This window comes from Protopterus annectens, chromosome 8.part1 (genome assembly GCF_019279795.1).
Source record: "Protopterus annectens isolate FY-2018-M chromosome 8.part1, PAN1.0, whole genome shotgun sequence".
In the NCBI taxonomy this organism is placed as follows: Eukaryota; Metazoa; Chordata; order Ceratodontiformes; family Protopteridae; genus Protopterus; species Protopterus annectens.
Window position 1 is genome coordinate 109,236,994 of NC_056742.1, and position 15,013 is coordinate 109,252,006.

The 15,013-nt window shown below is 42.8% G+C and overlaps 1 protein-coding gene across 1 annotated transcript in view; it reads left to right on the plus strand.

Annotated features, from left to right (window-relative positions):
• TCF25 (transcription factor 25) overlaps positions 1-15,013 on the plus strand; it is an 848,985-nt gene that overhangs the window by 409,708 nt on the left and 424,264 nt on the right. The window contains exon 14 of the mRNA XM_044081728.1: positions 1,669-1,827. Within this exon, the coding sequence (XP_043937663.1) occupies positions 1,669-1,827 (159 nt within the window). The remainder of the gene's footprint in view (positions 1-1,668; positions 1,828-15,013) is intronic.

The following is a 15,013-nucleotide window of genomic DNA, read 5'->3' on the forward strand; positions in this document are numbered from 1 at the left end:
TCATACTTACTATAGTAAAAAAATATATAATATAATACATAACCTATCTAGTCTAGTCAAAAATAATTCAATACTAACCTATATATTAGAACTATATAAATAAATAAATGGTTAACAGTATATAAATGTGTAAATATATTACCCCTAAAAAAATTATAATGATAAAAATAAATAAAATACACATATAAATATATATATATATATATATATATATATATATATATATATATATATATATATGTATCCTTCTTTCATGCCTAAAGTGGTGAATGACTTGTCTCTTAATCGATCTATTCATTTGCCCACCTTTTTCCTTCTCAGTCCTCTAGTGAGAGTACTTTGCATGCCTTAGATGCTCAGACAGCTCAAATTTTACCTGAACAAGATGAAATCTATAAGGACGTCAGATCAGCTCTTGTGTCTTTTCATCCCAGGACACTCGGGTTTCCAGTTTCTAAAACTATTTCATCTTAGATTTCTAAGGCCATTGTGTTTTGCTATGTTTTCCATGGAAAAAAATCACTGTCTTCTTTTGTTAGAGCCCATTCCACCACATTGGCTGCTTCATCAGGGGCTTTCTTTAAAGGCCTGGATACTAACTCCATTTTGGAGGCTGCTACTTGGTCTTCAGTCCATACTTTTACGAAAAAATACAAGTTGGACACTAACTCCAGGGCAGGATTTGCTAGAGCTCTTCTGTGTGGATTTATGGAGAATTCTTCCTCGCTTTCTTTTTCTGTTCCTTCCTCTGCCCTAGGTTCCCACTAAGCTTTGGCACTCTCCCATATGTAAAGAATGCTGCAACATTGAATTGAAGGGCATAGAATAGCTGTGTAAAATCCTGCCATAATCATATATGCCCTTCTCTTCTTCTTTCGGCTTTTCCCAGTTAGGGGTTGCCACAGTGGATCACCTGTCCGCTCATGATTGGCAGTGAAGTTTTACAGTGTCCAGTTGCCAGCCCGGCACCCAACCTTCCACAGAAGGCATACACATGCACACTCACACCTAGGGCCAATTTAGAGTGTCCAATCCACCTACAGCATGTCTTTGGGATGTGGGAGGAAACCGGAGCACCCGGAGGAAACCCACGCGACCACAGGGAGGACATGCAGACTCAGCACAGAAGGCACCCCAGCCAAGGATCGAACCGGAGAACCTCTTGCTGTGAGGCGGCAACTCTAACCGCTGCACCACCGTGGCTGCCCTTATATGCCCTACTATGTTGCAGTATTCTGTCTCTCCTGCCTTCCCTCTGTAACTTGTACCTTCCGTGGATGACTCCTTATTTGCCTTAGAACTTTATTCCTCACGGGGCTTCCTTGTTCTGAGGATGGTACATGCCGTTTGACCTTTTATGGCTGATGTAAGTACCTACGTGCAATGTCCCACATAGTGGCAGTGGCTATAAGCTTTTGTGTACAGGCCAGATGTCAGGTTGCTGGGGCGGAAGACAACCCATGTGTAAAAAATACTGCAACATAGAAGAGGAAGACTTCTGTGGTTAGGATAAGATTTTATACAAATATTCTTTCTTAAATGATTATTCTTTTTAGTGCCTATTAAGATGGACACTATTTCTTGCTTTATAGAGCAGTGTTGTTTTCAGTAATCAGTGTTTTCTTTCTGCCTATATCAGTTTAATGTTGTCCTTGTTCTTTCTCTTAGCCAACCTCCTGCCCTGGGCCAACTAATTTCATTGTATGTTGAAAGAACTCACACCCTCTGGAAAGATGTTGCTGTTATGTCTTGGCTGGAAAATAATGTTAAGGCAGTTATAAGGAGACTAGCTGACAATGATCCACTGGTGGAGGAATCCAAGAGAAGGTAAGTGACATCATTATTGTTAGATTACTCTAGCCCTCGTATTAAGCTGCTTTAAAAATAGATTCTAACTTTATAGAGCGCAATGTAATTTCTGCTACTTTAGCTCTCTCAAATTAAAATCTTAATTGAAGGGGCATATTTCATAGGGTAACAGTTGTGATTTCCTTCCTGTTGAGCCTACTCCTAAACACAGTTCTTACTATGAACCTATGATCGCTGTGCTGCGGCAGGTTTAGTGAAAGTAGAAAATCAACTAAACACAGGGTACTTCCTTAAAGATTGTACTTGAAGTACCTATGTTAACAAAGCAACGTTTTGCATATGCTCAGTTGCAAGTAAGTATTAAAGTCAATATGCTGTTTGTCAAAACAACTTAATTAGAAAACTGCCAGGTGTGCTGTTAGTCATATGTTGGCAAAATGTACCACCAGCATAAAAATCATATGCATCAACACATGAATTATATAGCTAAGAAAAGTAGTAGTAATAATACCTTAGACATTTTATCTCTACAGGTTGTACTCATCAGTTTAAAATATAGTATTCCATGTTATTTACTCTGATAAATAAAGAGGAAAAATTAAAACTATTGACTGAGTACAGGTGGATATCTTAATTAAATGCCACTTGTCCTCCTGGGCTAAATAATGCAATCTCTCTAAAACCTGTTTTGAAGAATATTTATTTTTTGCCTCAATATTGCTGAAAGTTTTATTAGTGCAGAATAAGCAAAATACATACATTTATTTTTTTGATAATTTAATATTTACTAAATTTGTTTTTAAGGCTTAATTACTGAAAAAGGAATAATGTCATAAGCCATATGATTAACTTGAATCCTTTAAAAGAACTGCGTTACTGACTTAATTTTTTTCAAGAAACCTGAAGAAGGTTTTGTGAAAATGTCTGTTTATGTATTAAATATTTCCACCATCTCACATAGTGCCAGGTTAAAGCTTTTCTTAACAGGTTTTTATCTTTGACCCAACTTTTCTAATGGTGTTTTGTTTACATGTTCTTTCAGACTCTCCTAAATATGCTTTACCGAATCATTTTTGCTTCCCAGCACTTTGCAATTTGTTGTTCTTGACCTTCTGTATAATCAGGGCTATTTTGACTTCAGCTCTGATTTTTAATTTGTGTGTGCCCCACACACTGCATCCTACTCTTGGGCACTGCATGTCTATCACCTCGAGCTTCATCAGCTGATTGCCTTCAGTGTATAGGTTTCAGTGCCAGAGAGAAGTACTTATCACAGTACTGTTTTAAAACCAAATATGGGGGAACCAGGCAACCGAAACTTAAACTCCACACTTTAATACTTATTATACAAAATGTATCCACAGATCAAATAACCACTATATCCAAGAGTAGATAAGCACCTCCATTCTGTTAGCATGCAAAACATCTTCAGATAAGTATTATTCAACTCGGAAGTCCTTATAAAAGGTAAAAAAATGACACACAACTAATTAACCAAACATGTCAAGCAGAACCGACACACACACCCTTAAAAAACGAAAAACTCTTAAAATACAAGATAACTGTAAACCTAAAATCTGAAGTAGTTAACTTCATTTGATCATCAACCTGTGGGCTCCAGATCCGATACGGATCCAAGCCGGCAGCTTACCAAGCTAAGGATCTGAGCTCCAAGCTCCTCCCCCTTACCCATACCACACTGCCACCTCCTTCCAATCCCCAGATCTCATTTGCCGAGGCTTCGCCAGCACGGGATTCTTGAGCTCCAGGCAGATTTGTTAGGTATTTATCTAACTTCAGTCTGTGTGTATCATTTTTGAGTGCTAAACACTTTATAACCCTGGCCCTATTCTCCCTGGGTTTCGCGTTTGAAAATATTTATAGTGTAGTGGTGTAAGAAAGTTCTGGACTCCCCCGGGTCTCTCACTGAATATACCGACTTGGAGGGGAGGGGAAGGTTCCCCAAGATCACCCCCGAAGACGTTTCCTTTGGAGACATAATGGAAATTCTTCACCAGAGGGGGGGATTGGTCCACCCAAAAACCTTCCTCAGATGAGTCTGTATTTCTGGAGGCATTCGACACAGGCCCATCTACCTCTTGGGTGCCCCCCCCCCAGCCGACCTTCTGGTGAACCTTATAAGCACCAGTGCCTGGAAGGAACCAGACACTGTAGAGCCAATATCCAAACAGCCCGACAAAGTATTGAGTCCTCCTGCGGACAAGCCCACTTACAGTAAAGGTTCTCTGGTGGTGGCGGCGACCACAAAGGAACTCGCTGGAAAGTTCCTCGGTCCATCCCCCGGCCAAGGAGTCTAGGGCGATGGATTGTCTTGAAAAGTGGACCTTTGCTTCAGCTACCTTTGCTGTAAGGGCGCTGAATTACATGGCCCATGTAATTAGACTGCAGCGTGACCTTGTGAAGGAGTATGCTGAGTCTCCCCCGGAGTCCATTTCGACCAAGGACAAATGGACATTCTCAGCTCGTATGGCCACTCTCAAGTCTGTTTCAAATACGTCATGCATTTACTCTCTCATGCCACCGAGGGAGCCGCTAGGGCAGCCGGGTCCGGTATCGCCATGCGGCGTCATGCCTGGCTCCTGCTTTGCAATTTTTTTGGAACCTTCCAAGGCGTAGTTCGCTAATGCCCCTTTTGACGGTTCCACCCTGTTCGGGAAGACCATCCAAGATATGCTTGTCCAGAGTGAGAAGGACGGGAAAACGCTGTCAGCCATTGGGATCCACTTCTCTAACCCTCAAAGGACCTTCTCCAGGAACCAGCGAGGGCAAAAGAAGCTGTGGTTCCGGAAATCTCAGCAGTCCCGGAACGCTCCGGACTCCTCCTCCCCCAGAGGCAGAGGGGGGGGGCAAGGTGGACATCGGCCCAGAGACAGAGGGGACCGAAGAACTTCGGGTCACGAGAACCCTTTTCCGACTGACCCACACAGCAGCCCTGAGGGGTTGCCTGACTGCTCCTCTCTCGAGGCAGTCGGTGGCCATTTTTTGAGGCACCTAGCACAGTGGGAATCCATCACGTCAGATCGCTGGGTGCTTCGAAAAATATCCAGAGGCTATTCTAGTCCCTTCATAAATAGTCCCCTATACTCAAGGCGCCTCCCAGACGTCCCACCCGCTCAAAGGGAGGTGGCAGCTTTGGAAATAAGAAAGCCCCCATACCAGTCCAGATCAGGCATCTGTTCCAGGTTCTTTTTGGTGCCAAAAAATACGGGGGACTTAAGGCCGATTCTCGACCTATCCACAATGAACCTGTCCGTTGCCAAGAAAAAGTTCCGGATGGTTACTCTACAATCCATCCTGCCCTTCTTGCAGGAAGAAGACTGGATGTGCTCAGTAGACCTCAAGGATGCGTACTACCATATCCAGATGGACAGGCGATCCAGAAGGTACCTCCGCTTTCGGCTAGGAGTTGGCCATTACCAGCTTAGGGTCCTACCCTTCGGTCTCACCACAGCCCCCAGGGTGTTTATCAAGGTCATGGCAATTGTAGTGGCCCACATGAGGCTTCAGGGCATTCAGGTCGTTCCATACCTGGACTGGCTCCTCACTGCCTCCACCAGGCATCAACTTGTACTAGCTAGAAATTTCTTTCTTCAGTTGTCTACCCGTCTGGGGATCACGATAAATCTCAAGAAGTCTTCCCTCCAACCTGTTCAAATTCTAGACTTCATAGGGGCAAGAATAGATTCTCTTCAAGTCAGGTTATTCTTGACCCCAGACAGACTTCACAGCCTGGCCCTTCATGTATTTAGCACTCCTTCAGTCTCCTGCACCCCCAGCAGAGTTGGTCCTGAGAGCCCTAGGGTCCATGGCAGCCGTTATAAATCTGATTCCTTGTGCACATCTGCATCTGAGAGTGTTACAGTGGATGTTACAAGTTCAGTGGTCTCCACTACATCAGCCCCTAGACTTTCTGATTCCTCTGAGCAAAGTGGGCAAAAAGTCTCATGTGGTGGCTTCAATCCCAGGAACTGCGAGAAGGACGTCCCTTTGTTGTGCCTCTGCCCCAAGCCACAGTGACCACAGAAGCCTCCTGCTTAGGGTGGGGAGGCACTGTTCGGGCAGGACTGTCCAAGGCATGTGGACTCAAAGCGAGACTGTTCTGCATATAAACATTCTAGAGATGAGAGCAGTCTTTTTAGTGTTGCAGGCCCTTCATACCTCTCTTCCTTTGAGAACTATTGCGATCCAGTCAGACATTATGTCAGTGGTCTGGTACATCAACAAACAGAGGGGAACAAGGTCTTATCCACTTTGTCGAGAGGCCATGAGAGCGTGGGAATGGGCGATATTCATCAACCGCTTTCTGATAGCAATGCACATCCCAGGTCGGTCCAACATTTTGGCTGACAAATTCAGCAGGACTATCCTTTTGCCTTACAAGTAGTCTCTGAACCCTTATGTAGTGGAGGTGGGGTCAGCCTTGCTACGATCTCTTCCCATCGCAATCCAACGCAAAGTGCAGAGTTTTTCGCTCTGCTTCTCCCAATGGAGGAAGCCCGCAGAGATGCTCTTGTCCATGCTTGGTCACCTGGTCTTCTTTATGCATATCCCCTGCTTCCACTCATGACAAAATTATTACAGAAAGCTCGTTGGTTGGGGAGCAGAGTTATTCTCATAGCCCCATTCTGGCCTCGTCAAGTTTGGTTCCCTTGCCTGCAGTCTCATCTCCTAGCTCTGCCCTGGATCTTGGATCCCATTCCGGATCTTATCCATCATCCCTCGGGAATTCTTCCTCCGAATCTGGACAGCCTCAAGCTCACAGCTTGGTTGCTCCAGTTCCATTAGGTGCCAGGACTCCCAGTATCTCTTCCCTAGTTAAATCTGTCCTGGTAGCGGCACATAAGTCCTCTACCAGAAAAGTTTTCAGTAGTAAGTGGAAACGTTTTCCCATTTGGGCTTCACAGAGAAATCTAGATCCTTTTACCGCTCCAGTTCCAGCAGTTCTAGATTTTTTGTCTCATATTTTCCAAAAAGGGGCCAGCTCTTCCACAGTAAAAGTCCAGCTGGCGGCTATTTCCTATTTTCACATAGGAGAAAATTCAGGTTCCCTAGCTGCTGCCAGAATTTGCAAGACCTTTTTGAAAGGTACTTTTCTTCTGAGACCCCCCTATCAAAAATCCTTCCCCGCCGTGGGATTTGACTTTGGTTCTTCAGGCCTTAGTTGCGCCCCCATTCGAGCCCGCAGCATCAGTTGACTTGAAATTTTTGTCATGGAAGACTGCCTTCCTGGTGGCTATTACTTCAGCCAGGAGAGTGTCGGAGCTTCAGGAGCTATGTATGAAACCTCCATACCTAGTTTTTCACAAGGATAGGGTATCTCTCAGGACTAACCTGTCTTTTCTTCCTAAAGTTGCTTCGGAGTCCAATATTAATCAATATATTAATTTGCCTGTATTTTTACCTAATTTTCAAAATAAAGGGGAATACAAACTTCATTTGCTGGATGTTCACAGGCAGTTACGTTTTTACTTGCATAGGTCCAAACCTTTCCGTAAATCTGATCAGCTTTTCGTTTCCTTTGCTAAACCCTTTTAGGGAAAGCCAGTTTCAAAAGTGACTCTCGCTAAATGGATTTCGCTTTGTATATTACAAGCATATAAAGAACTTGGATTACCAGCACCAGAAGTGGTTCATGTTCACTCCACCCATTCTATGGCTACTTCTGCAGCATTCTGGTCTAGAGTTTCCCTGGACGATGTCTGCTCAGCAGCTACCTGGGCGTCTTCTCTCACCTTTATTACTCATAAGCTAGATTTGGTGTCTAGAGGAAGGGCTTCATTTGGCTCTGCAGTGCTCTGGAATATTCTTCCTTAGGGCCTCCCAAAATTTTGTGTAGCTGTAGACTCTGTCCCACAGGTTGATGATCAAATGAAGTTAACTACTTCAGATAAAGAAGTTATGTACTCACCATAACGTTCTATCTGAGTAGTTGGACTTCGTCAGCAACCTTCCCTCCCTCCTTCCCCCTGACCTTGATGGTTATTTTTTTATTTGGGCTCGATGTCCTGAATTTGATGAGCCTGGTGTAGGTGTTCGGGTCAGGTCTTTTTGGCTTAGGTTGTTGTGTGTCACATTTTTGGGTGGCAAACTCGATCTGAGGATTGGAAGGAGGTTGCAGTGTAGTATGGGTAAAGGGGAGGAGCTTAGAGCTCAGATCTTTAGCTTGGTAAGCTGCTGTATCGAATCTGGAACCCACAGGTTGCTGACAAATGAAGTCTAACTACTCAGATGGAATGTTATGGTGAGTACATAACTTCTTTTTACACCTTACTAAAAAACTGATGAATTTACGTACATGTATTAAATACAAGATGAATATAAAGTTTGTTTTTTTTTTTTAAATAATTGTAATTTATATGAGGAGATGTTAGAGATGATTCTGAAGAACTTTTTTTTGGTTCAATAGTGAGTATTGTTTACAAAAGAAAGGAGTAGCTATGGGGTCCCCGATTGGATCACTTTTTGCTAACATTGTGATTTTGGAATGGGAATGTCATTTCATCAAGGATAACCCCTGTTCTCTCTTCAGATTCTACAAGTGTTACCTGGATGACATCTTTATAGTTTAGATGGTGGAAGAGTCTGAAATTGGGGGCTTCATTGAATATATTAATCAAACAACCTCCTTTCAACATTTCACTCATGCTCATAGGTACATTATGCTGTCCTATCTGGATGTTTTGTTATTCAAGGTCAATTAGAAAAAAACGGTACTTATCTAGGATATGTAGAAAAACAACATATTTATAGGTTGGTACTAGACTATCGGCCCTAAGGCCTTGCAAGCCTAGCCATAACAATTCCGTGGAAATTTTTTCCCACAATATTTACTTCTCTGGGCCCCTGTCTAGCAGGGCGACTGACATGATCCCCGGGGTGAATTTCCCATCTCCCATCCAATCATCAAGGTTCCTTTTGAAGAGGGTCAATGAAGCGCTCTGCTTGACATGTATGGGCAGTCTATCCCAGAGTATGGGGAGTCTCTGGTTCAGGAACCTATCCCTCCAGCATGTTTTGTTCATTGTGATAAGGTTTAGATCCCTGGAGCGTGTGGCTCTGAGGGATTGGGATTTCTTTAAGTGGAGCATGTCCAACAGCTCAGGGTCTGACATGGCCTTGTATGTTAAGCAGAGATCGCCTCTGAGTAGACGATATGCCACAGAGTATAGCTGGAGTTTTTTTAGACGGTCATTGTAATACATTATTGCATTTCTCCAGCTCTTATCTTTTTTTTTTTTTAGAAAAAAAAACTGTGGTTAAGGGGCAACTTGTCAAAGCAGCCTGGATGACAACTTTGGTCCAACAATTTGTAGAGGAATGCAGTATTATGAATAATGTTTCTCAATAGGGGTTAGCCTGCAATTTTAATAGATGAAATGGTGCAGGCGGTGTCAGGGGAATTGGGACATTTTTTACTGCTTCTTCACAATCGTGAGCATGAACATAGTGTCTCTGAACATATGTTTAGAACACATCCCTCCTATCCCACCTCCCTCATTATTGCATACAGCCCAGATAGTTTCTGCATCCAGTCTATATTGAATAAAAATTGGGCTCTCTTGAGTGAAGACAGAGCTCTTAGAGAGAAAGCGTAGGACATATGCTTAAACTTGTCTTCAAAAAAGGACATACTTTAAAGGAGTTATTTCAGACTGGACAGCACAGCATGAAGTTAAAAATGGGTATGTTTAAATGTGGAAGATGCTGATGGTGTAAATACATCTTCACGGGGGATAGGCTCCCAAAGAATGGAAAATAGTTTAAAATGACCAATAGGGTGGATTATGAGAGTAAGGCAATATAGTGCACATAGAATTTTGCCAACACTGTGAAGGGTATTACATCAGGAAAACTGAAAGTAGTTCTACCTGATAGAATTTATGAGCATTTACATGATACTGAAAAATGCAAAACAACTAATGCATTGTATAAACATACCCTGTTGCACCCTGGGCACGCATTCATATTTACAGTATAGAACAAATGAGAATGGATCTCTGGGGTGGTCCATGGAAATCTTACTGGAATGCATCTTGGTAGCCAGGATAAGCAGACCAGCATATTAACAATGTTAAAAGCTTAAGGCATTAAAAAGATGATAGTGTTTGCCTGTAATTACATTTTGTTGTAATAACAACCATTTTAAACTTTTACATTCATCTCCTATTTAATATATGTAGGTAAATTCATCAGTTTTTAGTAAGATGTAATTTAGGTTTGCAGTCTTTTTTTTTTTTTTTTTTTTTTTTTTTTTTTTTTTTTTATATAAAGTTCTTCGCTTTTTAAGGGAGTATGTCTGTTTTGCTTTACATGTTGGGTTAATTGGTTATACATAATGTTTTTACCTTTTATAAGGACTTCCAAGCTGAGTAATACTTGTCTGAAGAAGTGTTGTATGTTAACAGAATGAAATTGCTTATCTATCGTTGGATTTAGTGGTTATTTGACTCGTGGATACATTTTGTATGTTTTATTTCATAAGATGTTAAAGTGTGGAGCTTCTGCTGTCTGGTTCCCATCTTTAACAATACTGTTTTATACATCTTATTGTTTTTGGCTTTTGTTAATTCTAGTATCACACACTTAACCCAGTTAGTATCATGAAAAAATACCTGGTCATTATCCATCTATTCTAATGCTCCAGTAGGTGCCAAGTGTGAATTTGTCACTTATTTACTTGAGAAGAAGCTTTTAAAGGGCCCTTTGTACTCATGTCAAATAAACATGAAATTAAAATCACTATAAATAATCTAAATGCAGCAAAGCAAGTAGAGCTGATAATGCTATATCTGAAGGTCTTAAAGCCATCAGCATCAAAATTCCTGATTATTTGTAACGTGTGCATGTGTGTGTGTGTGAGCGTGTGTGCGTCCGCTTGCTTGTGTGTGTGCGTATGTACACGTGCATTTTTGTGTGCGTGCGCTTGCTTGTGTGTGTGTGTACGCGTGTAGAGCTGATAATGTTACATCTGAAGGTCTCAAAGCCATCAGCATCAAAATTCCTGATTATTTGTAACTTGTGTGCGTGCGCTTGTGTGTGCGCGTGCATGTGCACCGCGCTTGTGTGAGTGTGCGCACGTGTTGGTGGATATGTGACTTTCTATGGTAAGGAGAAAGGAGGGGCTAATCTGTTAAACCACCTTTGGGTAGGAGGCATAGTGACAGATGGAGAGACCAAGCTTAGGTGGCACTAAACCCTGAACCGCTGGCCACAGCTGACCTGCCCACGGTCTGAGAATGCTGCCTTGTGGGCTACTGCTTAAGGCAGATGAGATCTGACTATTATAAATTGTGTTCCATAAAAACTGGGAGGGACAGGATAGAGAGGTTGCTACATGTGGCTCCTTGGGATCACATGCTTGTATGGCAAAGTACTGCCTAGGATGTCCGTTACTTAGAAGTAACTGCAATGAAATAGCATATCAGCACAAGGCAGAACTAGGAGAGCGCATCCTAAAGGAAAGGATATGTAGCTTGGTTGTTCTGCAGCATCATCTGTGATGTTTGTTTTATCAAGCTATGTTTGATTTTTGGTCATATACTAAACGTAGTTTGTGTTTTATGTTTGCTGATTTAACAGCTGCATATTACAACTGTCAGATTGCAGCCCTTATTCTGGTGTCTTGAAGACAGATTGTATGTAGATTTAAATATTTAGACTTTGCAGGTTTAATTTTTCATTTATAGTTTGCAACATTTAAAACTATGTAGGCACATTAGGTTTTTGACATTTCTAATTTTAGAAGTAACAGACAGGTTAACTCTTGCAAGCATATTTTACATTTTGGCACCTTTAACATTTGAAGCAACCTAGATGTTTGATTTTATTTAACTTTCTAAGTGAATGGTCATCACCCTGGTGGCACTGAGGGGTAAAGCTGTATGACCCAGGTGATCTGGGTTTGATTAGTGGATTGGGCATCTGACAGAGTGACAAAGGAGGATAGTTGTGTCTCTCCTGGGGGGAGATATGCTGGACCAAGTCCTGTGAGATTCATCAGAGATTGAGACTTGCAAGCATAAAGAGGGAAAGGCAGGAATGCCAGGGGGAGTGAAGAACTGGCTCATCCTATGGCAGTGGATGGCCAGATGCACTTGGCACCTCTCACTGTTGTCCATCCCATGCATGTGTAAAATAATTGTGGCCTTGCAGGATCCCCACAGATTGCAGTATGGTGGGCTTACTTGTCCTATCCACAGTATGCCTGCAAGTGCAAACCCTAGAATCTTTGCACACAGAGGAGTGGGCTGTCTCGATGAGTGTCAGTGTGTCACACCGGTTCATCTACGTACTGGGAAGCTGTTACATGCAGATTATTAGGTGTAAATATTGAAACCTGAGGTCAGTAGTTGTGGATGAAAAGAAAAGTACTGAAAAAACTTTCAAGTGAATCTTTAAAGGTGGAAGCAGAATTTTTTTCTGTTTATAATTTAGTGGCATTAATTAAACATCCATGCATTTTGAAAGTATTGACTGTGACACCCCATTCATAATGCAAATCTCCTGAGCCTATTTTTATTGCCTTCAAGATAGTGTTGAAGTAGGTTAGGAAATTGCTTCACAAAGGACAGCTGTACATAGTCTTTCATTGTAATACCGAGCTCATGGCCTCATTGTAGGTCCTCTAGAAGCCTGCGTGCTTATAGGTTCATAGGTTCATACTAGGCTAACCGCCCCTCTGGGCCATTTCAAGCCTAGCCAATTACCCCATGTGAGAATCAAACCCTGTACCTTGTGTCTGCAAAGCTATTGGTTTTGACTTAAAAGCAAAGATACTAAATTGTGTGTAAACTTGTATTTTGAAAGTTCTGAGAGAATTTGGCAGTCTTATGCCAATATTAAGTTATTCCAAAGTCTGGCCACCTTAATTGGATAAAAAAATCCTTTTCAATTTTTTCTAAGAATTTTCATTGACAGTGCTCAAACCATTATTTGTAGTTAATTGATTAAGTAATACTAAGTTACGTGATCATCCTTGAGAATGTTATTTGCCCAGATCAGATTACCTCTGCACAGACAGTAGTATGCAAAATGTAAGTCTAGCTTGGCGCATCTTTTGAAGATTTGGAGAATGATAAAATGTCACAGGAGATGACCTGCTTTCTATATTCACTTATATGTTCCTTATTTATATAAATAGACAGTGCTAAGTAATCAAGATATCTGATAGTGTATTTGTATAATGGAATCAAAACAGTTTGATACCTTGGAGAAATTGTTGACAGTATAGGCTTAATACTGCAGTAACACAATGTTTAAGTTAGCATTACCGTAATAGTTTTAGTTTATAAATCACAGTAACTCACAAGTCCTTGACATGGGTAGGTTATGTTAATAATTGGTTATTGCTAACATGTGGATAGCTTGAACTCCATAAAAATAACATTGCGTGTCTCAACTGCTAAATTTAGTGGAATTATTAGATGTCATGTAGTCCTATCTCGCCTACATTCTTACCTGTGGGTTCGGAGCTGAATATCGGCTCTGACTCTGCCGATTATACTAGCTCGAAGTCTTTCATTGGCTGGGCTAAGCAGGTATCCCATGGTGCACTGCTCCATATCGCCAGATCTCGTTTGCCGCTCGTGTAGCTTGGACGTGGTCTCGCTTGGCTGTGGCTAAGTACCCTCTTTTTCTTGACTAAGAAAAGTTTTGATTCCTTTCAAAAGCTATTTTCATAGCTATTTGTTTAAATTTGTCTCTAATTGTCTAGGTTTGTCTAGTTAGGATTGTGATTGCGTGATTGTTCTGTGGTATCCCTCTTACTGTTCCATCGGGCTAGGCCCATTTCAGTTAGAGGGCCTAGTTCTCCTCTGTTGCCTTCTGTGCGAGTTCGGTCCAAACTGTTTAAATTAGAGGTTTTGGATACCCCTTCCTTGTGGTTTCTATTCTTTGTTCAGGTGTGTGGCTAGTTTTTTGGTGTGGTTTGATCACAGTTTAGTGTTGGTTACTGCTAGCGTCATTCCCGCTTTTATAGAGTGAACGCCTGTGTTTTGTTACAGACTTGGTTTAGCATTGGAAGCGCAGTAGTTAATTATGTCTAAGGATACCAAGGAGCACAAACCTTCCGGTTTTAGAAAGTGCTCGAAATGTGGGCACAAAATGTCCATTACCGATGGGCATTCTATTTGTGTCTACTGCTTAGGAGCCATCCATCTGCAGGAATCCTGCAGCTTTTGTCATGCGTTTAGCCCTAGAGTTCTCCAAGAGAGAAAGAATAAGCTAATCTTAAAGGGACTATTAAAACCCTGTTTTGAAGAGGCTATGAATTCGGCTTCCAGTGGTAAGTAAGAGAGATCTCCGGCTCCGTCAGCTTCATCGGAGCCCCCGGAGAAAATATATAAAACTACATCGACCTCCTCAGCTCCACTGTCCTTGGGTCCGCAGGATGGATCGGTATTGACGGAACCGGCGTCGGCTCCAATTATATTGGAACCTCCTAGGAGCCGATCGCCCAGTCTCAGACCAGCTTCTCCTGAGAGGAGATCGCATTCTCCATCCCTGTCCTCCAAATCCTCCAGGACCCTTTTGGATGTGGGTGTTGATAGGGTGGTTCAGAGGCTCCTCCAGTCACTGGTTTTGGCAAAATTGTTTTCGGCTCCGGCCCAGTCTGCTCCAGAGCCCGTCCCGACCCCATCTTCGATCATTCCTCCTCCGAGAGCATCTCTGTCTTCGGAGCTGGAGTGTTTGGCGCCCCATGATGTCTCCTGAACAGCTCCAATGCCCCGTTCGGCTCCATCGGTGCCGGCATTGGCTCTGACCCCGTCGGCTCCATCCTCTGGGTTCGGGACTCTGGATTCTACGGTCAGTCCCGAGGGGGACACCTCGTGGCTTATTTCGGTTCCGAGCCTCCCTCTCGGTGCATCGGCTCGGGGAGCTCCAACCCCCGTCATGGCCTCAGAGACTGGTCGCTCCTCTGATTTGGGGGGGCAGGCCTTCAAGGTTATGCGGACCGTGCTGGCCAGATCATCAGCTACATCAGGCGGGTCGGTCGCTCTGTCCCCCACCACTCTGGTGAGAGCTTCTGATCATCACCCATCCATGGACAGCAGAGCACCAGGGCCTAGGGATACCCCCACGAGTGGTCCCCAAATTTCTGAGGGTCCCTCAGAGTTCGTGCCTGAGGAGCCCCCCAGAAAGAAAACGTGCAAGAGGAAGCACATAGATTCCCAAGATGAGTCCC